At 47.8% G+C, this 26,408-nt stretch overlaps 1 protein-coding gene across 1 annotated transcript in view; it reads left to right on the top strand.

Annotated features, from left to right (window-relative positions):
- The window catches only part of LOC104688232 (voltage-dependent N-type calcium channel subunit alpha-1B), a 261,393-nt gene that overhangs the window by 9,529 nt on the left and 225,456 nt on the right, over window positions 1–26,408 (top strand). The window contains 1 exon segment of the mRNA XM_010397632.3: window positions 948–1,087. Within this exon segment, the coding sequence (XP_010395934.3) occupies window positions 948–1,087 (140 nt within the window).

Genomic DNA, 26,408 nt, shown 5'->3' with positions numbered 1-26,408 from the left:
CACTGAGTTCAGCTGAAAACCAGGATTTAGGGCACATTTGGAATTGGTTACTGGTGCCAGAGCTGATGAGCACGTTCTTGAAATTGATGCCCATTGCTTTTACCTCTTGCTTTGTTCCCGTTTCTTGCCCAAATCTTCCTTCCAATTGTGGATGCTTCCATTTGGCTCCGAGTTTGTGGTGAAACTCCTGTCAATAGAGGCTAGTCCCCCGAGATCTGCTGCAGAGATGGAATAAAGGCCTTAGTAAAACTGTGGAGACTGAGCTTGATTTTCTCTGTAGTGAGCTAGGACACGAATCTGCCATCCCAAGGGATGTGTTAGTCTGCACCATGGACCTGAGACACAAATCTTGCTGCTCCTGCTGTTCATGGGAGGGACTGGGGATTTCTCCCTGAACCAGATCCCCAGTGAAAGGAAAACAAATGAGGCTGCAGCTGTGAAAATTGATAAAATGGAGGAGAAAGAGCGAAGAAAGAACTGATGGAATAAATGATAAATAAATAATTTCCTGTCAGTGTTGTCAGGCTTGCTGTGCTAGCTGTTGCTGCCCAAGACACCCTCTTGTTTCATGTTCCTGGATGAATTGTGGAGCACCTTCTGTGCCAATAACTCCAGGAATCTGTGATCTCTAATTTAAATATACCCTTGGAGCAAAATTTCCGCATCAAAATTCCCTCCGGAACATTCCGTCAAGGTGGAAAGTGTGGGGTGAAACCATCGGGATGAAGGCCAATGGAATTGCCAATTTGAAAAGAAAATTAATTTCAGAGAAATGATAATGAAATTCCTCTCTGAGCTGAGTTCCAGTAAACTTAAACCTTCTAATTCAGCTCTGTTCAAAGAGTGGGAAAGGTGTGAAGCTGGTGCCTGTAGCTGTTTAGAGGGCTGGTCATCAGAGCAGGAGCATGGATCTCTCCTTGACTCCTTTAATTTTCCTTCTTTTCCAGGACGACACTGAGCCGTACTTTATTGGAATATTTTGTTTTGAAGCTGGTATCAAAATCATCGCTCTGGGCTTTGTTTTCCACAAAGGCTCTTACCTGCGGAATGGCTGGAACGTGATGGATTTTGTCGTGGTCCTCACAGGGTAAGCGACCTCCCCTCACCCTGAGCTTAACGGGGGCTCTCGCTCTGCTTTGTGGTGTTGGTTTGCTCTGGGTTGGGCTGGGATTGACTGGAGTGAAACAGCACTGAACCCCTGCATTTCTGGCTGGAGTAAATCTAAAGAATGGCTCTTGTGCTGAATGAATCACTTGCCAAGCGTTTGAACCAACTCAAAAGTGGTTTTGAGGATATTTCTTTGTAGATATTCCAGTGCGTATCTGATCCCGACACTTCCTGACATTTCCGTGACTTTGCAGCTTCTAATTGCCACTGGCACTTGAACCTGATTTAAATCAATTTCTTTTCTGACGTTACAGGATGACTTTAAAAGTCAACCTGGAGTGTGCTAACAAATTAAATGCATCCCGTTTTTAGGCTGTTACAACTCTGAAATTGGCCAGGTTTCTGCAGGAATGAATTTATTCCCCTGTAACATAACTTTTCTCAAAAGAACTCGAAGATGTTTGAAAAGAATTCAAAATGTCTTATTAAGGATGGAGGTGAAAAGGTTGCGTGTGCGTTTTGTACCCTGGTTTGAGATGATATCACTGATTTCTCTCTTGAAAATGCTGATGATATTTTACATTATGCATTGCAGCAGTTTCTGCCTATTTATATAAAGAGAGGTGGATAATGCAAACATAAACATGAACACTTCTAGTTGACAAATTGGCCTTTAAAGCTTCAGAGGAAACGATCCAAAGGTCTGCGTGAGGTCCTGAGCTTGCAGCCTTCATCTTGGAAGGATTTCAGTTCATTTTCCCCCAGAAACTGCAGCCTGGCTCCTGGTATTGATATGCTTCCCAAATCTATCCTTTCACACACCTTCCCTGCCTGGTGAACGTGGATATTCCCTGCTCCTGGTGGTGGTGTGGAGCAGGGAAATGCTTGCATACATATACAAATGTATTCATTAGCTACATGATCACTGTAATTCCATTTGCATTCAGGGCACCCTGTGATACAGCACTTGAGAGGCCAAAGGGAATTCTTGATGTATTAAGAGGAAGAGAATAAATATGCAGGGCTTGATTCTCCTGCTGCTGGGGCTGGGTATTTAATCAATAGAAACTTCAGTGGAGGCACAAGGAGAATCAGATTTCCATACTTAGAAGCACGGGGGGTACCAGGATGAGAAGAGAATTAGCACAGATGCTACAATTATTCTCACTGACACTCTGTTCTGATTCCTAGTTAGCTCCACACGTTAAAAAAAAATATAAAATCAAGGCCCTGATTCTGGAAAGGGCTTTGGCATTGGTTGAATTTATCCTACAGCAAAGCATTCCAGTGTATGCTGGGATTCAGCTGACTCCAGTGGTTCTCTACTGACAGCTAAGGCTCTACAGAAAAGCTTTTCTGAATCCCAGCCATATTGTTTAGGCATGGCTTGTATTCCTTTTATTTTTTTTTTCTTCATAAACACAAGACTCCAGAGTTTGTTGGCTTTGTTTTACAACCGAGACATTCAAAGTTTTGCAGCAGCGGCTGAGACGGCCGCGGGATCCCCCCGGAACGCGCGGTGCCTCCGGCGGCTCCCCGGTGCTGGGTTCATTGTGGGAGCTGTTTGCAGCACTGTTTGATCCTGGAGCATAATTGTGGAATATCAGCTCAATGAGGCAGCTGGAACAAGCTGGAACAAGGACCCCCGGTGCCATCTGCGAGCCCGCGGGTGCCTTTGAAGTGCCATCCTGTTAACGTCACCGCTGCTGTTTCCAATGGTGACACCAACTGGGCCCTGCTGAAATTGTCTTGTACAAGGGCTTCCCACCAGGCAGCAGTGCAGGGGTGGCAAAGGCTGAACTCATCGGCGTCAAGTCCAAGAGTCATCTCCACCGAGGAAATCCAGACCTCTAATCCTTGTAATTTAACAAGGCGCTTGAGCTGGTGCCCGGTTTTTGGTGTTAGGGGGAAGGTACTGAAAATAACAGTTACTCATGCTTGGTTTGATGCTTTCCTGAATATTTCCAGCCCAGGTGGAGGGAGCACTGAAAGCTCTGCAGCTTCACACAGGGGGTTGAATTAGTGTTTTCTCTGCTGCCTGGTGTGTTTTGCTCTGCATTTCCCAGATCCTGATTAAGTTCTTAGCTCACTCCTGTGTTGCCATGGGGTTGTGCTGGAAACCTGGAGTTCCTCTTCCTTGGGTTTCCTTCAGTGGCCAGAAACCCTTTCACGTGCCCACTGCCTGGCTGAGCTTGGTTGAGAGGGGAAACCTGGGCAGGGGTGTTTATTTGAGCCAAAATCCTCTTCATTTCTGCATCAAGACTTTAAAGTCAGGTTGTGGAGCAAGAAATTTACTGCTGGCAGACCCTCCAGGGAGGGGCTGCAAGGTGGTGACATGAGTGGGACCTTCATTTTCACTTCTGTGGAAGGCAGACTCGGATCTGTGTTTCAAAAAATGATCTAGCTGTAATTTATTAGGGAATAATAAAAAAGGACAGTGCTAAGCCAGTCCTTAACGTGTTCTTATAAATATAGATAGGTAGGACATCAGTTTTTGAAATATCACTTTGCTACTCCATCAAAAGCTTCCCTTTGCCATATGTGCAAGATTTCAACTTGAAAATGTTACTTCGTGTTTCCCAGGCAGTGCTCAGTTCCCAAGCTCAGTTTTACATTGATCTTCAATATTAAAGAGGGATTTTGATTCCTCTCCTTTTATTTATATTTTTTTTTTATTTCTCTGTAAGCACAAAAGATCATGACAACGTTCCATGATGCCCCACACAGGGTTGTGTACCAGCTAGTCCGGCCGAGTGCCCGTTTCTATTAAGGTAAATGGGGAATGGCAGAAAAATCTGATCTCATTTTCAGCTTTTAGCTAAGCCCCAGAAAAGCAAAGAGCAGCTCTACTCTCGTTCTCTGTTTCCATAGGAAAAAGGCCAGCCAGAGTCTGGGTGTGTTTTGGAGGAGGCTGTGGGGGAAGGCTCTGCATCGACTGAACTTAGCCTTATGTAAATATTCCAGTGATCATGCAGCAATCCTTCCCACCTGCTTTTTCCAACCCTTTTCTGTTTTTTTTTTTCTTTCTTTTTTTGGATTGCTACTCAATGCCTGCACCCTGGAATTATTGATAAATATATTTTTTATCTACCTGCAGCGAAGGAGATTTTGTTTGTCAAAAGCAGACAGCAGAACTTGTTAATCAGGAAATACATCAGGGCTGTGTTCCGTGCAGCCAGGATCAATATCCTATTGAGCTAAACTCGAGTCTAACAGATAGTGGCCCAAAATGGCTTTGGTTTGTTGTTCCAGAAAACACTCCCTCGGTTTCTTTCCCCAGCAATGCTGTGGTGCCTATTTCTCATTTGCTTCCAAGGAAACCTGCGGATCTGCTCTTAATAAAGGCCTGGGAAAAGAATAGGTTGCTCTTCTTGCAAGATTTGGTTTCCCCTGTAATTTTTTTTAGTGATTTCTTGTGATCTCCATCAGTTGTAGACGCGTCTCAATGGAAGCTGCCCTGCTGGGATGGGCCTGTTGCTGTTGGGGAGAAAAACACATATTTTATAGGTCCTGCTCATTTTATTTCCATGTTTCTGTGGGATTGCATTGGCTCCAGTGATGACATCACCCATTAGCAGCTCTAAATCACACAAAATTGCAGGTTCTCAGTTGGCCTGGGACTGGATGATCTTAATGCACTTTTTCCAAGGTGGAGGCAAAAGGGATTTTTAAACTCTGTTGCTGCAACGTGTTTTGGGTTGAAAATCTCAGAAATCCACAGTTGTCTTGGGAACAAATTTGTCCTGTCCTCAGACTCCTCAGCTGGAGCCATGAGCTCTGCTTCAGGGCTTGGGGGGTTCAGACCTGCTCCTCTTGGAGTTCATGGGAGGCTTTTTCCTGGGCTTTGGATGCAAAGCCTGAAGAACTGCTGGGTTTCCATAGAGCTGTGTCATGTGCTGCCTGCTGAGGGGAAGAATGGAGAACAAGGCATGATAAAATGACATTGATCTTTGGTTCCCAAAATTCAGATATCTAGGGATTTTTGAGGGGGAAAAAAAGGCTTTTAAACCGTGATGTCCAAGGGGTCCATGCGCAGTTGTGTTTTGGGGCTTGTTCAGCCTTTTGGTTTCATCATATCATGGATAACGGGCCTTAGGGTTTAATTCCATACCCCAAGAAAGGAGCTGCTTCTCCCTTTTTCATCACCAGCTACCTGAGATTCCCCTTGGTGCCTTCTAGCAAGGCTGGAAGAAGAATTCCTTCTTCTGCATGCCTATGGTTTTATGAAATGCCAGCATTTCCCCAGTCAGAGATTTATGCTGCCCAACCTCCCTTGACCTGAGGGCTTTTCTGTGCACCACAGGCCTTTGCTGCTGCTCTGCTCCTTTCCCAGATCTTCCATGTCCTCATGGAGTGACCACAACCATGTGATGTTTGTCCAACACCAAGAGTGGCTAAAGGCTGGTATGAAATAACGGAGCGCCTGACAGGATCATGCTCTGTCCTTTATGAGCAGAATTAATTCCTTTTGGCTTCCAATCAGCCTGGATTAAACACTCTCGAAGAGTCCTGGTGGCTTCTTGAGCCAGTTGGATCAGCTGCCTGGATCTCTGGGTGGGACTGGCAGAGACAGCATGTGCCAGGCCCGGAGCTGCCAAATGATGTGCACAAAGTCTCGGTGTGGGTACGGATGTCTCAGGCTGTCTGGAACAAATCACAAAAGCCAGAATTATCTTGATTGTCTGAGAAATGTGCTCCCAGCTCCTGATGCTGCTAATAATTTGGAAGGCAAGTCATTTAGTGACAGCATAAAGCCCTGCTCATCCTCGATGGGAGCGTTGCTGGTTACCAGGATCATCCTGCTATGTGGGCAGTGGGAGCTGCTATTCCTGGTGCTGTGTTTGAGGAGCAGCAGCCTTGGATGCAGCAATGACTGACAGAGTGGGAGGCACAGGAACCACCCAGCCTGGGCTGTGCAGCAGGTTTGGACCTCGGTTCTTCCCCTCTGAGGTGGATGTACCTCCCAGACAGGGTGTGGGGGGGGACATGAGAGCAGGGAAGTATTTGAGAAGGAAATGCCTGGTTGAGGCCTGGGATTCTTAAAGCTGGCAAATATTCATGGATGCTTTGGCTCCAACATTTCTTTTTTTTTAACATGTGCATGTTCCTGAGCATTCAGAAGCCCCTAAATGAGGATATCTGAGCTATGGGGTCCTGTGGGACTGGCTCTGGTGTACTTGGTTTACAAGGGTGACAGGACAAGGGGAATGGCCTCAAAATGGCAGAGAGTAGATTTAGATGGGATATTAGGAAAAAAGTTCTTCCCTGGGAGGGTGGGCAGGCCCTGGCACAGGGTGCCCAGAGCAGCTGGGGCTGCCCCTGGATCCCTGGCAGTGCCCAAGGCCAGGCTGGACATTGGGGCTTGGAGCAGCCTGGGACAGTGGGAGGTGTCTCTGCCCATGGCAGGGGTGGCACTGGATGAGCTTTAAGGTCCCTTCCAACCCAAACCAGTCTGGGATCCTTTGATTCTATATTCCACCTGCAAGTAACCCTAGAGCTAATGAGAAAAATGAAATTCAGATGAAATCAACCCTCTTGGATGGCCTGCAGCCTCCCTTTAGGTGGTTGCTCAATGCTTTGTTTATCAGCTGTGGGTCTGGAGATGTAGGCAATGAAGGGGTCAGAGCAGGGAAGTGCAGATTTCCCTCTGCTTTCCTGAGGTGGAAATTTTGGCACTTCTGTGCTAGAAAGCAAAGCAGAGCAGCAACAGGAGCTGGGGAAAGGGATACTTTGAGAAGGGACAAGCTCTGTCCTGGCTGGCTGTCCCCAGGAGAAGGAGCCCTCTGGTCGGGGTGCTGATGGACTCAGGGCGAGCGCTGTCAGCACCGTGCATGAGTCATGCCAAGAGCAAAGCCTTTATGGGTTTTAATGCAGCTGATCCCTGTTTTCAATTTCTTTTATGCTCTGGTTATGGATGGACACTTGCTGGCGCTCAGAAAAGCAAAGGGTCCCTTCTGAAATTAAATCAGATAAAGGTGGACAAGACACAGGGATTCACCTGCAAGGTGTTACCCGGTGTTCTGGCTGGGGGGTGAGGGCAGCAAGGGAGGACGGCAAGCAACCAAATTTTCTTTTTTGAAGCAGAGAGAGTTTATAACTGGGAGGGAGGAGGTCTCAGGTTGAACAGAAAGTTTTCCTATCCTCTGTCCCTTGGCTGTCTGGGCTCCTGGAAGCTGCAGAATCCATTCCCTTCAGAGAAGACCCTGGACAGGGAGGAAGAGTTTGAGGGCTCTAAACCCATCTGGCAAATGTCCCTGTTTCCTTTTTTGCCCAGTGGGGCAGCAGCTTCCTTGGGACTGGATCTTGTTTTCTCTCTGGGCTTGTTTCTCCTGGCAAAGGGGGACCCAGGCCGTGCTGAGCCTCTTGGAGTGTTAATTAGGGCTCGTGTCTTTTTTTGTTGCTTGTAGTGGCTTTTCTGCATCGATTTTGGTGGGGGATGGCTGGAGGCAGGCTGAGAGAAGCGGGTGGGTGAGTAATTGTGTGGCTGGCTGCTAAATCAGGAGACTTTCCTGGGCAGAGGAGGACTCGGGGCTGTGCTTAGAGGAAGGCTGCAGATGGTCCCAGCCCCTCAGAGGAGCTGCAGGTGGGGACAGCCCTTCCCTGGCAGAAATTATCCTTCTCTGGCTCTGCTCTGGTGGTGGCAAACGAAACGTTTCAGGTCAGAGAACTTCTCAAGGGCAAGCAGATAATGAGATTGATGTGCTGCTCTCTTACTTTATTAAAAGGGACCGCGAGGTATCGAGTACCTGGGATGGGAAGTGATAATGATGGAACAGCACGAGGAGCCAGGAAGCTGAGGCATGAACAACCCCCTTTTTATTAAAGAGAGAGGGAGCAAAAATATCCAGGTTTCCATCTTTGTTTTGTGCCTGTTTGTGCTGCCTGGAAGATTTGTGCTCACAAAGAGGGGACTGCCAGACAGTATTTGGGGGTGGTCACCTCTCCCTGAAGCTGGGCAGCTGCCAAGGAGAAGGGATCATCCCAAGTGAAAGCAAGGGATGCTTCTCATGGCAGCCAGGGCTTTATCAAAGGCAGGCAGGATTGTTAGTCCAGAGTCCAGACAGTATTTTTAGATTTTATGGCTCTCAAAGGCAGGTGGGTGGCGGGGAAATATTTTCCCTTGTGAGGGAAGCAGCTGCACAGGCAACTGGGGAGCCTGCAGGTGGGAAGAGGACTCTGGACCTTGGGATCTGCTCCTAATGTGTGACCCTGCCCTGGCAACCGTCTCCTGTGGGCACCTAGAGGTGGAAAACATTGGTAGCTGCTCTTGGAGCTGGGTCTGGACACTGGGAATTCAACCCCAAACCAGCAAATCAAACTGCAGCTCTGAAGTGCTCTAATTTTTTTTATTTTTAATGCTTCCTAGTTTAAAAACAAACCAAAAAAAAAAAATCGCCAAGCCCAAAATACCCGACTCCTGTGTGTGGTGTGAGTGCTGTCCCATAATTAGATGAGGAGGAGGGTGCAGGTTACCTCAGACTCCTGTTTCTCAAATGGTGCTTCTGCTGCTGTGTCCCAGTTCCCAAAGGACCAGCTTTGGATGGCAAAATGCTCCTCTGAGAGGAGACGAACCTGCTTGTGACTGTGGAAAAGGCTGAGGATTTGGAAAATCAGCCTGGTTTTAAAGGTAATCTAAGCCTGAGCGCCAACGGTGTCACCTCTGCACACACATCCTTGGATCCATATCTCACCCCAAAGGCTTTGGGTGGTCTCAGGCCATTCCCTTCCTCAGGGCTCTCTGAAAACATCATGAAAACTTGGATTTGGAAAACTTGGATTTGGAAAACTGATTTTCCATTCTGTTCTTGCTGAACCACCAGCGAGGTGTGTAGGATGCTGTGGCCAGGGCCAGGCTTCAGCACTGAAAGCTGGAATCAGAGGATCTGTGAATTCCAGGTCAAGCCAAGTCCAGGATCAGCACCTGGAGATGCTTTTCCACACAATTCCACAAGATTTTTTGCTTAACTTCAGCTCTCTTGCATCTTCTCTGTGCTGAAGGGTCTGACCGAGGTGGGATGGAGGGAAGGGATCCCATGTGGATGAGGTCAGGCTTCAGGATGACTCCCTTGGATGAACTCCTGACTGTGGGAAGGCCACTCTTCTGCCCTGGGGAAGCCCAGCAGCTCAGGCTGAGAACGTCCTGCTTCCTGTGGCACACCTCAAACCTGTGGGGTGAGCTTAGAGGCCTTGGAAAATCCCCTGATCCTCGCAAAGGAGCACGGCCACCTAACCCATACACAGGAGAAACCTTTCCTTCCTGGCATGGTCAGCATCAGCTAAATGGATGCCTGACGCCATGGTGTCTCCTCCCTCCTCCATTTTCCCATATTTTGGTGGCCACAAACATCACCTGTCATGGGTTTAGGATTAATTAACCAAACAAACTCATTTTCTCGGTGATCTCAGGGTGGAGCGTTCAGGAAACAGGTCAGGCTTTTCTGGTGGATATTCTTATTCTGTCAGTGCTGGAGTTGTCTTGGTTTCCGAGCTGGCTGCAGGGCTGGGTGTGTTTGTGTGGGTGGTTCTCGTGATCAGCTGCAGAATTTTAAAAGCCTCCCTCTGGAGCAAGAAGTTCAGGTTACTCCTGAGTTAAACCCAATTTTAGACAATAATGGGTTTAGCTGTTGGCTCAGCTCGAGTCAGTTCAGGTTGGGCTGGGTGAGATTTAAGCAAGGAAGGGATCAGGAGTAGAGATTGGAGCAGTGCTGGGCTTCCCTGGGAATAGAAATTGTTCTCGGGGCTCTCAAAGAGGGCAGGGCTGCTCTAAATCAGGAACCTGTGGGCAGAAGGTCGTTCCTTAGGGAAGTTTCTGAAGAGGGGCTGAGGTTGACTCCCCTCCTTTGCCTCGTTACACAAGTTCCCTGTAGGGCCCTGCACAACTGGGAGCTCCCAGAGTCAGGCTGAGGCTTTAGGAGCACGTTGATGGTCCATGGGATGGTGTAGAAGTACAGAACTGAAGGACAAAATGAGCTGCTTGGAGGAGACAGAGACATTTTCAGCTACAAAATGTTCCGGGGCTGAAGAACTCTGATAATCAGAAATACTTGGTTGGATGTAGCTTGCTTCTGGTACAATAAGGACTTAAAAGAACTTAAATTGGGGCTCTCAGCTTATTTTCCAATTAAAAAGAAGAAAAAGAAGGAAGACAGTTCAATCTTTCATTCTTTTGGCTTAGTTTCCCCCTCTCAAACACCTCTCAAACATCCTTAAATAAAGTTTGGGCATGGGAGCTTAGGATGAAGGCTGCAAAAATGATTCAAGGGTCAAAGAAATGTCCATTTAAGGAGAAATGAAAAGGCTGAGAGAGTTAAAATTAAGAGCAAAGTCTCATAAGGGTGAGGTAGATAAGGAAAAGCCAAGAGGAAATCATGGTTTGGTAGGATTCAAAAAGCATCAGTGACGAAAATGAAGTTTTAGAACTTCTTCACTAATGGAAATGTAATTAACCCATGGAAATCATCACAAGCATTTGCTCCAGCTGAAATGGGCTGGTTTGGGTCTTGAGACCAAAGCAGCCTTGAGATCATCTTCAGATCCACCAGAGGGGAAATGGGTTTTTTTGAAGGGGGATGATTAGACCCTTTCCCTGGTGCTCCCTGGAATAAGTTAGGTGGAAATGTGAACAGGCTGTTTCATAATTGTCCTTTTCTTTATCTTGTAATTTCTTGTGAATCCAGCGGGAGCCACGGCTCGGGAGCAGGATCCAGCCTGTTACAGCCTGACCTGGGAATACAGCTGTGTCAGTTCAGACACGAACCAGTATCAATAGGAGTGCTGCTATTTCATCTCTTAATGTCTGATTCAAAGATCAAACATCTCCCTGCTCCAGCTCAGAGAGAAACTTCAATGCTCCAGCGCTGAGCGCGCCCTCCAACCCCGCGAGCCTCAGCTGCGGGAAAAGATCTGGGGTTGAAAACTGTCACTCGTTTAAAATGAATCCCAGGTGGTTTCTGGTAATGGGGATGTCACTTTGATAAAGGAGGCCTTGTTTTGTGCAGGAGGGAGGTCTGGCACCCTCAGACCAGGTGCTGCAGGGGTGTCACTGCTCCCTTTCCCTGGTGGAACATTCCCCTGACCTTGCTTTGGGAGGATCTCGGCCGCAGCCTCCCAACTTTGCAGGATTTGGAACAGAGGAGAAGATTCTGGCAGGTGAAATTATCTAATCAGAGGGTGGCCCTGTCCTCAATGAGGCTTCAGTCAGACCTGAGAGCTCGTCCAGCTGCCGCAAGTCAGGCATGAAAGCTCTCCTGCTGGGGAGGAGCATTAACAAACCTCCCTCCCAGTGCCAAAGACAAATCTCTGCTGCGTTTCTGGCCTCCAGCGCTGGGAGAAGGGCGGCAGCCAAAGGCTCTGTGAGATTGCAGGGAGTTATTTCTGCATGGGGAAGGCATCTGCAGTGTCGGCTGCTGGTGGGTGGGTAACACCTTTCCTGAGGGTCATAGGTGTGGAGAAAAGATGAGGTGAAGTATCGGCTTGATAAAGACATGGACTGCTGCATCCTGGCTCCTCTGGCTGCAGGAGGAAGGCTGAAGTCCAGAAAACTCCTTGAATTTCTTTTTAATCCCATTATTTTCAGAAGTTCATATCCATGTGCTCTAAGTAAGTGATGCTGTACCTGTTCAAAATCATTTAGCTGATAACATCCATAACCTCACCACAGATCTCTGCAGCTTATCTCTGCCCTGGGAAATGTGCTGAAATGAAAAATTTTACCTTCTTTCTCTCCTGATGCCAAATCTCAGCCTTATTTACCCACTTCCTGGGCAGAAGCATTCCAAATTCCTGAAGTTCTGGGGCCAAATTTACCTCCAGGACTGGCTGGAGGAATCCCAATCTTCTTTAAATGTCTTTTTCTGTAATAATCAATAAAGCCCTAAAATTGGATAGGTACAATAAAAGAGGATTTGGAAATGCTCAGCTTGGTTACCAGTTGTAAAGACAGGACCACCCCAAGCCTATTTTTAAAAAACATTTAATTTTTTTCTCTCTCAGGTTACAACTTCAACTATGACAGGTACAAAATGATGGTAACCCCTGTCTTTCACAAGGGGTGAAAAGGACAAAGGAAGCTCGGCCTCATCCAATTTTTTGTTTTAATTTGAAGCATGAAGGAATATGAGACTATGGGAACAGTTAATGCTGAGGCAGATCCAGGATAATGCAGTTCTAGTTCTCTTCTGGAGCAGATTGGGCAATGGATGGGATTTTGGGTGTTCTGTTTTTCTCTTCTGCTCATGTCTTTGGCTGATCAAGGATTTTAGGCTGTTGCTTTTCCCTTTGTTTCCACATTTCCACCTCTTTAAAAATGAAGGCAGCGCTGGTACCTGACTTTGTAACGTACTCGTGAAGGAGGCTGGCTGTCAGCACTGAAAAGTAGTGAGTTTAAAACGTCTCAAAAGAAGTAAAAATAAGTCTTTAAAAATGTTAAAGTGTGGAGAATTTGAATCAGAAGTAAAAGAGATGGTAACAGCATCATCTCCTAGAAATGCAGCTGCTCACTCACAGTGAGTGGGAGACTCTTGCACGGAGCTCGGCGTTCGTGTTCCACGGGGAATGTGTTAAATCCATGGCGTGGCACACGCAGAACTGCAACTGTGGGTGTCTGTCAGAGCTGAACCCGAGGCTGGATTGGACCTTTGGGGGAGGTGACATGTTCTGAGCCAAAATGTCCATGAGTGTTGTCGCTGGCTTGTGGCGTGACACTGCTCCCCTTGGACGGAGCAGGTGTGGCTGAAGGGAGAGAGGGGAACGTCCCCCACGGCAAAGTCAGTGCTCAGGATCTTGAATTGCTTTGAATTGCTGGAATCACAGGTAGATTTTCAAAAGTTGTGGCTCAAGAATGGAAGGGGGAAGCTGGGAGTGTTTTCCTGGTGCCTCTTTCCATAGGAGAGGGATGGGGCTGTAAAGGTTTCCTGCAGCACAAGCCTCCCCAGGGGTCCAGCAGTGCTGAAGCCACAGCTGTGACCTCAGGCCAGGTTCAGCTCTTTGGGTTTCAAAGGCCACGTCTGAGCAATCAGCCAAGGCCTGCTTGGCATGAAGGTGCCCAGGGGACAAAAGAAAACAAAAATTGTATTTATTTTTCCTTTTTGGAACCTGGAAGCCCTCCAGCTCATCAAACAGCACTTCTGCTTCTGATCCCTCTAGGGCTGCCCTCTGATCTGGCTTGTGTGGGAAGGATGAGAAACCCTTTCTTTGTAACTACAAACCTCTGGTGTCCCACTGTGAGGGGTGGAAAATGCAGAATTAGTGTCCCTTTTCCTCAAATCAACCTTCTTGTCCATTAGCAGGAATGGAATAGCCCCCCTGCATCTTTGGAAACCTTTGTTCCACGGGAGGAAGGTTTGGGTGAGGCTTAATTTCCATCTAATAGCCTGTTAAAACCTTCCCATGGTTTCTTGGAGAATGCCATTAAGAATCAATTACATTAATGGGGCTCAGTTGGAGCTGTGCTGAAATATGGATGGGATCAAGGAAAGTGACTTTGCAAAACAGGGCCCTTGGTGCTGCAGCCATTTATTCCTCTTGATCTTCCCAGGTTTCTGTGTGGACCAAACCTGCCTTGGATGTTGTCAGCTCGGCAGAAGCTGAGCTTGTTCAGGGACGAGGGGTCAGTGTCATGAACTGTGGTGTAAAGCCACTGCCAGGGGGGTTAGGAGGGAGTAATTCCCTTCTCCTGGTAGCGATGGTGTTGGACTGCTCGGTTAAAATCCTCCCAGCATCACTGGCAGCTCCAGGAGATCCTCCAGGCCTTGTTCACCCAGCTCTGCACAGCTTGATCTGCCACCTTAGAGGTGTCTGGGACTCCTTGCTGCTGACATTGCAGAGTGTCCATGAGCTTATCATGTGACAAAGGGCCTGGAGATACGAGAGGATCGAGAGAAGAACTTCCTGTCCGTGGCTGCTGGGTTGTTAAACTGATTGTAACGTGGGTTGTGAAAGAGGATCCTTATCCGTGGAAAGAGGATGGTGACAGAGAGAGGCTGGATGTCCTTGCAGGAGAGGTGCATGGAAAGGTGAGTCCTGCTGTAAAGCTGCTCAGGACCTTGTGTAAAGGTGGGACCGAGAGGTCACTGTCCACTGAGAGGTCACTGTCCACTGCCCCTTCCATGGGCTGGCATTTAATGGGTGCCCCACTGCTCAGGGCTGTGCTGCAGGGGCAGAGCCTCTTGCCTCCCCATACAGCTCATGTTTGGCTGTGGTGGCACTGCTTTGGCCCTGCTGCTGGTGTAGGAAACACGACTGGAGCTGCGATTGCAGTGAATATGCTGGGGAAAGCTCCACCTGAACCCTCGTGGTGTTGGGATGAAGGATTGAGGTGGGGTTGGGAAGGAGCCTGTAGTGGCCACTGTGACTCAGAGTGAAGACAGCTCAAGAGAGGGACAGAGACGACGCCTTGGTGTGTGTCTGTTGTGCACTTTCCATTGTACTTTGAGCCTCTTGGATGTTTTTTTTTGCAGGAATGTTCGTAGAAAGGGATCTGTGGAATCCAGCTGCCTTGTGCCAGTGTTTCCAAACACTGCGTGGGCAGCTCAGCTGCAGGCGAGTGGCCTGAGGGACTGAGCTGTGAGGCAGAGCCCCGTGGTGTTTGCATCCAAGTGCCAGGCAGTGCATGGGTGTCTGTGAGGTGCAGGGAAAGCCACAAGTGTTGGGTGCTGCCTCTTGTCCAGGAGGAGCTTGTGACTTACAAGAGCTCATCATCCCCAGACTCATGAGGTCACACTTAGGTCCGGATTCCTCTTTACAAATGAGGGGCTCGAGCAAAACCAAACCGAAATGTGTAAGAGATTTAAAGTAGAACCGGGGTGAGCATCCCCCTGGTTTCTCTGCGTGCCTTGAGTGAAGGACTCACGAGCCCCAGCTGAAGAGAACCCCCCGCTGCCGGAGCCGCGGCATTGACGCAGGCGACAGGTATGAAACTGCTGAGCTGGTACCCTTCAGCAGAGCTGCATCCCGGGCAAGGGCTCCACTCGTGTCTGACTGCCCTGAATATCCCAGGGCTGGGATCTCAGCTGGCACCTGAGCTCCCGGGGCTGTCTGCCCTGCCTTGGCACTGCCCGAGGAGCGCCCGGGGCTTGGCGCGCACCGAGTGCTGCAGACCCCGCGAAGGTGACTCCATGGAAATCACTCTTGGGATGCTCAGTTTGCTTTTGGAATTGGAGGCTGGAGAGCTGTGCCTTTTCTGGAGCTCCTCCGTTAGGGAACCGGCTCCGGCATGGAGCCTGTGCCGGATGCGGAGCCTCTCCCCCCGTGCCTTCATTAAATGCAGCAGAACCAAACCCACCTCTTGCCACTTCCCACCTCATCCAGCCCGAGCTGTGCGTGTGGGGAAGATCCGTAAATCCCTGAGCTCAGGCTCGGTGTAACCTTGGAGCAGAGTGATGGGAAGGGCGTTGCTGAAGACCAGCCCCAGCCAGACTTAGCTGTGCCTCGTTCTTGGAAACGAGCTGTGTTTCAGGCAAATATCCTGGATTTTTTTAGCCTGTCTCTTGCTGTTCATTTTCTCCCTGGCACTGGGACTGCAATTCCAGGAACCCTGGCTATACTTGAAAGCGCCTCTCAGACAGAGATAAAAGTAATTAAACCTCTCAGCTATCTCCGTTTTTTGGGTTTTTTTTTGACTTATTGTACTTTTTCAAACGTGGATTTAAGATGGGGACAAAATGTACGGGCTGAGATCTGTGAGCCTGTTCCAACATCAGGTGAGCAGGTGAACGGAGGATGAAGAGATCCTTCATGAAAGGGCTCCAGAGCTGCTCCTGGAGCAAGGAGGGGTGGTTGGCTGCTGCCAGGTGCAGCCTTTCTTACACTTCCCCTCTTCTCCCCACGTAATTAACTCGTTAAATTTAGCTGTCTGAGAGGTATGGAAATGCATGTGGTGCAACTGCTTTGGTTGTGCAAATCACTGTGATTTCAGCTTCCTTGAAAAATCAAGGGAATTGTTTCATGCCGTGCAGACGCACTGAAAGAACTGAGTTTCGTGTGAAAAGCAGATTAAAAAGGCAAGACAACTGGGGAAAATGAGGAGTAACGTTTTTGTCTAATCTGGATTATGATGATTTTGAGCTTTTAATGTTCTCAATTTTAATTTTTTCACTTCGGTTTTATTTGGGAAATTAAACTGTGACATCCCTTCAAGTAGAAAAGACCAGACTCTAAAGGTTCCAATTTAACAATGCTGGCACGTAAAATATTCTCCATGCTCCCTTTCTTCAAGGAAAGGTTTTGGCAAACTTGGCTTGAGTTACTGAAGTGTTGTGGTTGACATAAATCCAGGAGGAATGTGTGTGAGGGAAGTCAACAAAAACTATCCAGCAAAAAGTTTCTCTCCTGCTGCTGTGCTACTCAATTTCTGGGCAGATGGAGCCAGCTGAGAGTCAGAGCATCCTTAAAAATGCAGTGTTTGGATGAAATGTTTTCTCTGTTAATAACTCTTCCTGATTGCCCTGTGCTTGCCCGTGTGGAGTGATGGCCCGGCCTGCAAAAGCTGAATTTGAACTTACTTAGGTTAATTTTAGGGTTGCACCCCAAAGCTGTGGTCCTTGGAGTTGTTTTGACTCATCACAGAATCATTTCGGTTGGAAAACGCCTGAGAGATCATCAGATCCAACCTGTGACTGACCTCCACCTGGTCGCCACTCAGCCCAGAGCACTGAGTGCCACGTCCGGTCTTTTCTTAAACAGCTCCAGGGATGGGCACCCCACCACCTCCCTGGACAGCCCCATCCAAAGTTTAATCACCCTTTCTGGGAAGAAATTCTTCCTGCTGTCCAAGCTGAAACTGCCTTTGTGCAGCCTGAGGCCGTTCCCTCTCCTCCTGTCCCTGTTCCCTGAGAGCAGAGCCCGACCCCCCCGGCTGCCCCCTCCTGTCAGGGACTTGTGCAGAGCCACAAGGTCCCCCCTGAGCCTCCTTTGCTCCAGGCTGAGCCCCTTTCCCAGCTCCCTCAGCCTCTCCTGGGGCTCCAGCCCCTTCCCCAGCTCTGTTCCCTTCCCTGGAGACGCTCCAGCCCCTCAAAGTCCTTCTTGTGAGTGGCCCAGAACTGGGCGCAGCACCCGAGTGCTGAGTCCGGGGGGAATTTTATGGGTCTCCATCTGCTGAGGAGCTGGGCTGCTCTGAGCCAGCCTGCCCTGCCCATCCCTGACGGAAAACCCTTGGTTGTTGTCATCCGTGGAGAGGGTGAGAGGCCGGTGACGGAGCACACGGAGCAGGTGAGGTCAGCTCAGGTGCCCGGTGGGGTGGACGTGGTTCATCCTGTGCTCCCGGGGTGCACGTGGCCTCCTCACGCTGTCAAACATTAACCTGCCCCTCCACACACACCTGTCCCTGAGCCTTTCCCACCTGTGCATGCAGCACACACCTGGTGGGTCCTGTCCCAGCTCTGTTTGCTCTCAGGGCTCAGCTCCTGAGGGGTACAGCACGTAGGGAGGAAGGCTCCAGGTCTGCCTCATCCTGACCATGAACGGGAGGAGATGACCTTCCTGGGAGCACAGAAACACTCAGTGGGGAAAATCCTGGAACAGGGACATCCCACCAGGCACCTGCTCTGTGCCCAGAGTGTTTTGCTCAGGTGCAAAGCAGACTCGGTGCCCCAAACCCATTTTCTGCCCAGCAGTTTGTTGGCAGTGGGGCAACGTTGGCATTTACCTGCCTGGCTGCTCTTTGATCACCCCCACACTCCTCCACCGGGCTCCAGCTTTGTTTGAGGTGGCAGAAGGGATTGTTCTAATCTCATTTTCCATCTTTATTGTTCAGTGCACAGCCCTAAGTCTTATTTACAGTCTTATTCAAACCGTGGGCTGAACATGGGAATCTTCATTTCCTTCCAGGCCTCTTTTTTATGGACCTCATTGCTGCAGTCTGAGAGCTTCACACCAACATTAACTCAATTTCACAACACCCCTGTGAGACAGACTTTGATGTTTCCTATTTTACGGTGCAAAGGGAGGTATAGGAATATCAAAGACAAAAGTAACCATTAATTTTCATTTAATGCCTTCAAAACCTGTTTTTGGGAACAGCAATAGGCTCGTTTTTCCTGCATGGGCTCATTCCCTGGCAAGTTTTAGGGCACTAATCCAAACAGAAAGATTTCTAGGGCTTCTCATGAACTCACACCAGAGTTTCCTTATGGTTTTTCTTGATTTAGGGCTCGGACACCACCTAGAAAACTCCACCTAAAAGTAGGAAACTATAAACAATAAAAAGAGGTGGGAGTGTGTGGCTTTAAGCCTGTTGGTAACTTCATGTATTTCTCATCTCATGATGCACACAGGAAATAAAAATCCTGTAGGTGATGGTGGCAAAGAACGTCCTAGTGGACATTTTAACTTAAAACTGACAGTTTATGCAACTTGTACTGAATCTCATCTGGAACCTTCCACCACCCATCCCATCACTGAGCCCTCTTTGCCATCTGTTAGCCAACAGTGGGTTTTGAAGTTGCTGCTCACAGAGCTGTGCTGTGGAGGAGCAAACTTCGTGGCATTATTTCATCCCTTGGTGTATCTGTGCTTCAGGAGGAAAATGTCCAAGAATAATTGAGATGAATCAGGTTTCTATATGTGGCTTTTTTGAATATTTAACATCTTAGATCTTGTGAAGCAAAAGGGGCAAGGAACAAGCGCTGTTTATTTTTAGGGCTGGGAAGGGGATGAAGATGCTGGCCTAGATCCTGTACTCCTTCCAGGAGGAGCAAGGCAGAAAGCAACCATGAACTGAGCGAGTCTTTGTGTGATGGGCAGGATTTCTTGGGTTTATTTGAGCTGACAAAACCCAGTTGGTTTCCATGTTGAGTTGTTTGAGTTGCGGAGTGAAAAAGTAAGAAAGAAATCATGCGAGAACTTTGAATAAAACCTCTTCCCTCTCTGGTTTTGTTTCAGTTGTCCGAACTGAGAATTGTCTAAACACTTAAAAAGGATGAAAGTCAATAAAGTAAGAGAAGACTTTCTCCCTGTCTCCATCTCTTCCCCCATTCAATGCCAGGTTTACACCTTGCTCAGCAGCAATTCCAGGGTTTTGCTTTTCCCAGCTGGGAAATCTTGGGAGTTTTGGGGGCTCTTCCTCTTTCCCTCCTCTTCCCTGTGCCGTTCCTGATGCTTTGCACTGGTTCCAGTGAAAATTCACCTTAACGCTGCTGACCTGTTCTCAGAAATTCAGCTGGGTCATACATGGCCCCCAAATTAATCTCTAGTTAGGGATTGGGGAAAAATCTGTGTTTGCAGTGCATTTCTTACTGGGAGATATTGCTGTTACTTTAAAATTAAAAATAAGAGCAAGATATCCTGAAAAAAATAGAAATAAGTGGGGTGAAAAACTGTTCTTCAGCCGAGACTGAGAATGGAAAATTTCTACCCAAAAGAAGAATATTTCTGGAAATGACAACTCAATGGAAACATAGTTCTCTAATGCATTCACTGTTAAGTGAACATTATTTATATTGCAGGAGAGAAACACAATGTGGCAGAAGTTATTTGGTTGGAAAAAAAATAGAAAACCCATGAGCAGACATTCACCGTTTGCAAGTGGGGAGCCTGGGATACAGATGAGCTAAAGGATGAAGACTCCAGACTCTTGCTCTTGCAATTTGCATTTTGTTGGTATATATAAAATGAAATTAGGTTTATATTTGTTTCAAGCAGAAGTGCTTAGCAGGCATAGGAAAAGCTGTCTGCAACGTTAAGCATATATTCCAAGTTTTCTTGGAACGAGACCGTCAGGAGGAAATAGCTCCTCTTTTTCTATTCTTGCTGAGGTAGGATCATGTTCTTTACATTGTCTAATAGCAAGTCTAATGCCATTTTTGAGACTCTTTTTTGGAGAGGCAGCACATTCTCAGCCATGTGATCCTGCATTCTGCTGTTGTTTTGGGGTAATACTTGGGTGCTTCTTGTTCCAAAGGGGAGATGCAAATCCCTCCTGCTTTGGGCTGACTTGTGGGACTGACAGGAGAATTCAGTTCTGGGGCAAATCTACACAGGGATTTTATTCTTCCTTCTCTTTATTCATCCCTTCTAAAGCTGTTGTAATGGTTTGGGCTCTACAGTCGTGTGGTAGGCTCTGGGTGTGTCACCGGGACCTACAGCCCCAAGGATTTTGGTGTGTCAAATTCTGCATGGAGAATGTGATGGGAAGCTGAGGGAGCTCCCAGCGCTCCTCCTCTTTCCCAGTTCTGGTGTGCAAAGGGAGTTTTCCAACACACCCGTCCATCCTGCAGTCTCTGGGAAGAAAACCTGACTGAGCAGCTGCTTTTTCAGGGCTCACCTACCTTTGGAAAGAGCTTTTCCTTTTGCCAGTGGGAAGGGCAGGGTTTAGGGTTTACATTTTAGCAGTTTGCTGTGGGTGGCAGATCCTCAACCCTCTTATTGCTGATTTCAGTGGGTTTCAGATCAGATCCCAAAATCCTTTGGCCATGTTGCAGGACAGATTTCCCAGCTGAGAGCTCCTGTATCCTACGGAGTTATTCCCTCAGCAATAAAGAGAGCCAGATTGGCAGCTAAAATATTTTCTCTCTTTGCAATGCCTTTTTAACATTCAAAATTTATGGATGTCTTTATGCCCATAAAACACAGCAAGTATATCCTCTGTCCCATTCCAGCATCACTTGCCTAAATCTGAATCCATCACTTTGAAATGATATCCTTGCAAATGGGGTGCATGACGAATAATGGAATATCTTGAACCCTACTAACTTCAAACTAATGTCCTTTACTGCCCGGTAATTACTGTCCCATAAACGAATCCTTTGTGCCTCTGGATGAGGCTTTCTAGCCCCTCATGCCCCAAAGTCCTTCAAGCTGTCCCTTTCAAGCTGGCCTGAACCAAAAATATACAAGGACTGTGGGTCCTGATAAGATTTTAGCCCTTTAATTGGTTTTTTGGAACTGTTGGAGGCTGGGAGTGTGGCTGGAGCAGATCTCTGGATGACTTTGTCCCGGACACTGGAGTGATTTGCAAGGGCCCTGTTGCTTTTTAAGGCTCAGCCTGGTGCTTGTGACATCAGCTTGTTCTTGACCCTCCTGGAGCAAAAACCAGATTGTCGTGGTCATCTTTTGTTGCAAATATGTTCTCCCCTGTCCTTATGGCTCTGAGTAGGTGCTTCAGGAACATCTCAGGACAAGAATTTTGCTGCTGAAAGGAGAGAAGAACTCCAGCCCTGGGCTAATGTAACTCTCATCCTTCCGCGTGCCAGGTTTGCTTCTGTTTCCCAGTGCCCCAGGCACACGGATGGAAAATCTGACCCCACTTATTTCATGTGAGAAACACCTGGTGGCACTGAGCATCAGGAATTTTCAATTGTCTGTCTTCCAGGAAAGGCTTTTCTCCCACTTCCCCAGTGCTTTGTGCTTGATCTTGCTGAACTCAAAAGTTGCTCTCTTGGCTGTAGGTGAGGAACTGACCCTGGTGTCCAAAAGAAGCCATATCAACAGGAATATCTCCCCTGTTTTAGGATGCTCACTCTGTCTTACACTCTAATGATCAGTGCTCCCCATTTCCCCTTTTGTGGCTTTTCAATTTGTTAATTTTTACAGTGCTATTCAAGCTATTCTGTACAAATCTGAGCTCCAGGGTGGGGCTTTTTGCACCTTCTTGTCATTTGATACAGAAAGATCATGAGCAGGAAGCCAGGCAGATACGTTCCTTCTATCCCATCCAGGGCATCTAAGGATGCAGAGGGATGGACAAGGTATGTGGAACGACCTGAACCTGTCTGGGGGCTAACGAATCTGCTCCAGAATTACCTCATGTCATAATGACTTCTTGGTGCCAGAATCCTCAGGAAAAATCCACCCCAACCTGAAGGACCATCAGTCTGTGTCATTAAACAGGACCTGACCCAATCAACCAGAGCTATTTAAAATTTAAATATAATCTCTCGGGTGTCTGTGTCCTCATGAATCTCCGGACGCTGTGAATGTGCCTTAGTTCTTCCAACAGAAGATTTCAAAAAAGGTTTAACTCCTCTCTCTCATGCTTAGGATCACAAGCGAGATGATCTAAATAAATGGATGTGCTGCCATTGGGTTATTTCATCTTCATAAGGGCCATTTAACCCCCTTCTGCTTTTTCTGCTGGTGCAAGGGAGCTCTCCAAAGGAAAGGGTCAAGGAACTCGATGCAGACAATCGATGCCATCCTCGGAGCTGTCCTTGCCAGGCCCCCAGCTTGAAATATCTCGGATGACACTGAAAGACTCCCCGCAGAGCTCTGAGAATCCGGGATGAATGAGGATCCTTGGATTAAATGATGATTAAGTGCCTGATGAAATGAGATGAATGAGGTGCTGCCAGGCAAGAACTCCTCCATTATCACAGCTGACCCCGGGCCAAATTTCCTCCCTTTCCCCATCTGTAAAAATGGAAATTTATTGCGTCACGAGTTAAGGGTGAAGTTGTGTCTTAGAAACCTTCTTGCTCTGGAGGGCAGAGAGCACCTTTCTGTTCACAGCTGCTGCCCAAGTAATCATGGAATCATGGAATAGCCTGCGTTGGAAGAAGCCTTAAAAACCATCTTGGGACACCTTCAGCTATCCCAGGCTGCTCCAAGCCCCATCCAGCCTGGCCTTGGACACTTCCAGGGATCCAGGGAGAGCCACAGCTTCCCTGAGAAACCTGTGCCAGTGTTTTATCCCCCTCATAATAAAGAACTTCTCCCTGATATCCCATCTAAACCTAGATCCTAGGAGGATCCCTTCCCATCTTGTAAAGAGGGGGAAAAAAAAGGAGGGACATAAAAAAAGCAGATTGAAAATGGCTCCATGGCAATGACAGACACCCGTGGCGTTCTTCTGGAGATTTTTTTCCTGGAAGGGACTGTTTCTTGCACAGTCAGTTGATTCCTGTCCCTTCCTGGATGATGCTGTTTCCCTGAGCCAGGCAGAAATATCAGCTGTGACTCTGGTCTTGTCCCATGGTGTAAGTCATGGCCACCAAGAGAAACTTGTCCTCCACCTGGTTGAGGGTAGAATCACAAGAGCTTGGTTTTCCTGCATTCCAATTTATTTTGGTTACTGTGGACCAAATACTGAATGATCCTTTATTTCAAAGGAAGCCAGAGATCTCCCTGAGATTGTTCCAAGTGAGCTCTACAAGCTTCTTCATCCAAATTTTAGTCTGGGAGCAGCTGAGGTGATACTTTCTGCCTCTTTGCACAGACGGATTGTCCAGGAAACCCTCAGGAAAATCCTGGCGAGTCAGAGTGGAAAATGTTGACCAGAAACAGCAAAAGGTCACGGCAATGTGGGACAGGGAGAGATGGACAGGGCTGCTCTGGAGGGCTCCAATGGTTGGGCCCAGGTGATTTCCTCAGTGCTGTGGAACCTGGTTCATCCAGAGGGGCTGGAAAGTGGATCTGGGAATTGCCTTTGGTGTCAGACAGATGATTCAGCTGGGCCTGGTGGCTGGAGATGACTCAAGTGAGAAATGGCAGGACCTCTGGTTATGGGCAGCTGAGTCGTGTGGTGCTGGGCAAGGCTGAGCTTCCTCAGCTCAGGTATCTTCTAAAGACAGGGATTACCTGGGAAAAGAAATTATTGTCTTTGCCAATTCCATGAAAATTCAGCAGGAAACGTGCTGGTTTTGCAGGTGATGATGTTTTACAGGTTTGGGTGCTGTGAGCTTGACACGAGGATGCTCTGAGGCTGTTGGCTCTTGCCAAGGAGAGACAGCAAAGGGCTCTCAGCTGGGCTGTGACCTTCTCCAGGGGCTGGGCCACCCCAGGTCTCCTTCACCCTCGTTTTCTAAACTCGGACGTGTTCGTTAAGAGCTGTTGGCAATTTGCTCCAGCACATTTTGCTGGACAAAGGGCTCTCCTGAAGGCCAAAAAGTCTGTTCAGAGCATACACAGGGAAACAAGTAACACCATGAAGAAAACATGAGATTTCCTTTTTTAATCTCTCAATCCATTTGGTGAAATATGCACGTTTCAAGCCAAAAATGGAGAAAGAAGAAAATTGAAAGGGTTTCATTTTGAAATATATTGCTTTTACGTACTTGAAATGGTTCTTTTGACTTTATGCTTGGAAACAGCACTGATCTAAACTGTAAATAAAAATTAATTAAGTGACTCAGACACCATAAATCTGTTCCCTTCAGGTCAAATGAAATATTTGGTTGGCCTTAGGTGGCTTTTCTCGGATGCTTTTCCCCCGGGAAAGCACAATGTCTGCAAATGGTCTTTCACTGGTGTCTCTGCCCATGGCGTGGGGTTGGAATGAGAGGGGCTTTAAGGTCCCTCCGAACCCAAACCATCCTGTGATTCTATAAAATTATTTTCTCCAAATTATTTAGATCATCAAACTGAAAAGCTCGTCTGGATCATCCAACTGAAAAGTTCCCTTGTCCAGCTCCAGGTGGCAATAATTATTTTTCCTGTTGTTTCTGCACTCAGAGATACAATTTTCCCCTCAGGAAGGTGACAGCAATTAGGATTTTCCTTTGCCAGTCTCCTCTGAAACACATTCCTCTTGGATTAGAAGGGATCTGCCTTGGGAAGAACTTGGACCCGACAGAGAAACACAATAAAGTAAATAGAGGAGAATCAGGAAATGGAGATTATTTGTCTTGCAGCAAGCCCTGAAAGGGATTCTGGGGGGAAAAAAGCATGATGTAAAAAAGAAGAAGCTTTTATTCTGTTTATCTGGGCTGTTTTAAAACCTTTTTTTGGGAAGGATGTTGATAGGAAGGATATTGTTCTACGCAAAGCCGTGTTGGGTCTGTGGCCTGTAATTCCAGCAGAAATACCTGGAATAAACCCAATTCCTCAGTGTAGCATTTGGGCACTGCTGGTGGCAGGTCCTGGCTGTTAAATTCAGTTCAGAAGATCTGAAGGGGCCACTGAGAGAGCTCAGGTCTTAGAAGGAAACAAGAAAGGGATGCTGAAAGGTTATGGATCTCCTGCCAGCATTTTCCTGGAAAACATGGAACGTTACAGTCGGTTCTTGTGCAACAAAGAGAAGCTTGAGCAGGCTTCAAACACAGGAAATCACAGAGGGCTGCAGCCAAGGAGGAGGTGAACCCAAGGCAGACAAGAGGTAGGAAGATGCATCTCCAAGCAAAATTCCCAGGAGGTGGAAGCACAGGTGGCTCTTGCCTCATAGAGACCTTTTATTTTCTCTTCTTTCTCAGGAAAATGTTTGAAAATCCCCGACTCTGCAGTGATTATCTCAAGTTTAAGAGGTTTAGAAAAAGGACAGTTTCTATCCTCAGGCCTGTTCCTCCCAGGACAGATGAATTGCTGGAGAGGCACTTGAAGATTTCAATCCATTTTGGTTTTCCTTCATCTCCTTCAGCCTCTGTGCTGCTGATCCAGAGGGGCATGGAAGTTCCCCAGTTTTCCTTGGATTTCAATGAAGTTGTAAGAAACCAGCCTTCTCTTCATTTTACTCTTCACCAAAAGCTCTGAAGCTTTAATGCTCCTTTGGAAGCTGTGGCTCATAAAATGGGGCTTTGGTGGGGAAGGGGAGGAACAACTTTGGAGGCAAAACCCCCTTTCAGTAACCACCCCCTCTGCCAAAGCAAGAATTCACCCTCTGCCTCTCCCTGAGAGGGAAAAGGAGCCGAGCGAAGAAGGAGCAGAGCTTTCCTGACGAATTCCTGGCTGGAGCGGGTGTGGCAGCCCCCAGTCACCGCCCCGAGTGCCGCACTCCCGGCTCCTTTTCGCTGCTGTTTTCTGGCCTCTGAGCTGGGCAGGATTCTCTCACAGCCTCTTTGTAACTCCTCTACAGAACAACTTGCCCCAGATGGCCCTGGGCCGGTTGTAGGCCAGTCCTGGGAGCCCTCAGGCAGGAGAGGAGCAGCTGGGCTGTGCCTCCTTTTCCAACACGTCTTTCCCAGGCATTTCCTCTGCCCTCAGTGTGCGCTCATTCAATATTTACAGATTTTGTTGTTGTTTTGAGCTGGGAGGTTTGATCCTCTCATTTCTCAGGGTCTCTTCTCTCCTGGTGCTTGCCACAGCAGTTTCACCCAGCACAAGTTTCATCTGATTTAGGAGGAGGGACGTAAAATCTTGTTAGAAATTGGGTTTTGTCCATCTTTGGTTTTTTTTTTCCCACTGGGTTTAATCAGTTGTATTCCCCATCCGGGACGAAGAGCTTCTTCCATTTCACATTGGATCTTCCAAAGAGGAGCCATTTCTAGAACTGTTGAGGTGGAAAAGTATTTTTTTATACGTAGAATCATGGATGGTTTGGGTTGGGCTTGTTCCACCCTCCTGCCATGGGCAGGGACACCTCCCACTGTCCCAGGCTGCTCCAAGCCTTGTCCACCCTGGCCTTGGACACTGCCAGGGATCCAGGGGCAGCCACAGCT

This window comes from Corvus cornix, chromosome 17, assembly GCF_000738735.6.
Source record: "Corvus cornix cornix isolate S_Up_H32 chromosome 17, ASM73873v5, whole genome shotgun sequence".
In the NCBI taxonomy this organism is placed as follows: domain Eukaryota; kingdom Metazoa; phylum Chordata; class Aves; order Passeriformes; family Corvidae; genus Corvus; species Corvus cornix.
The sequence above is the reverse complement of the archived record's forward strand: the minus strand, read 5'-3'. Positions and strand labels throughout refer to the sequence as shown.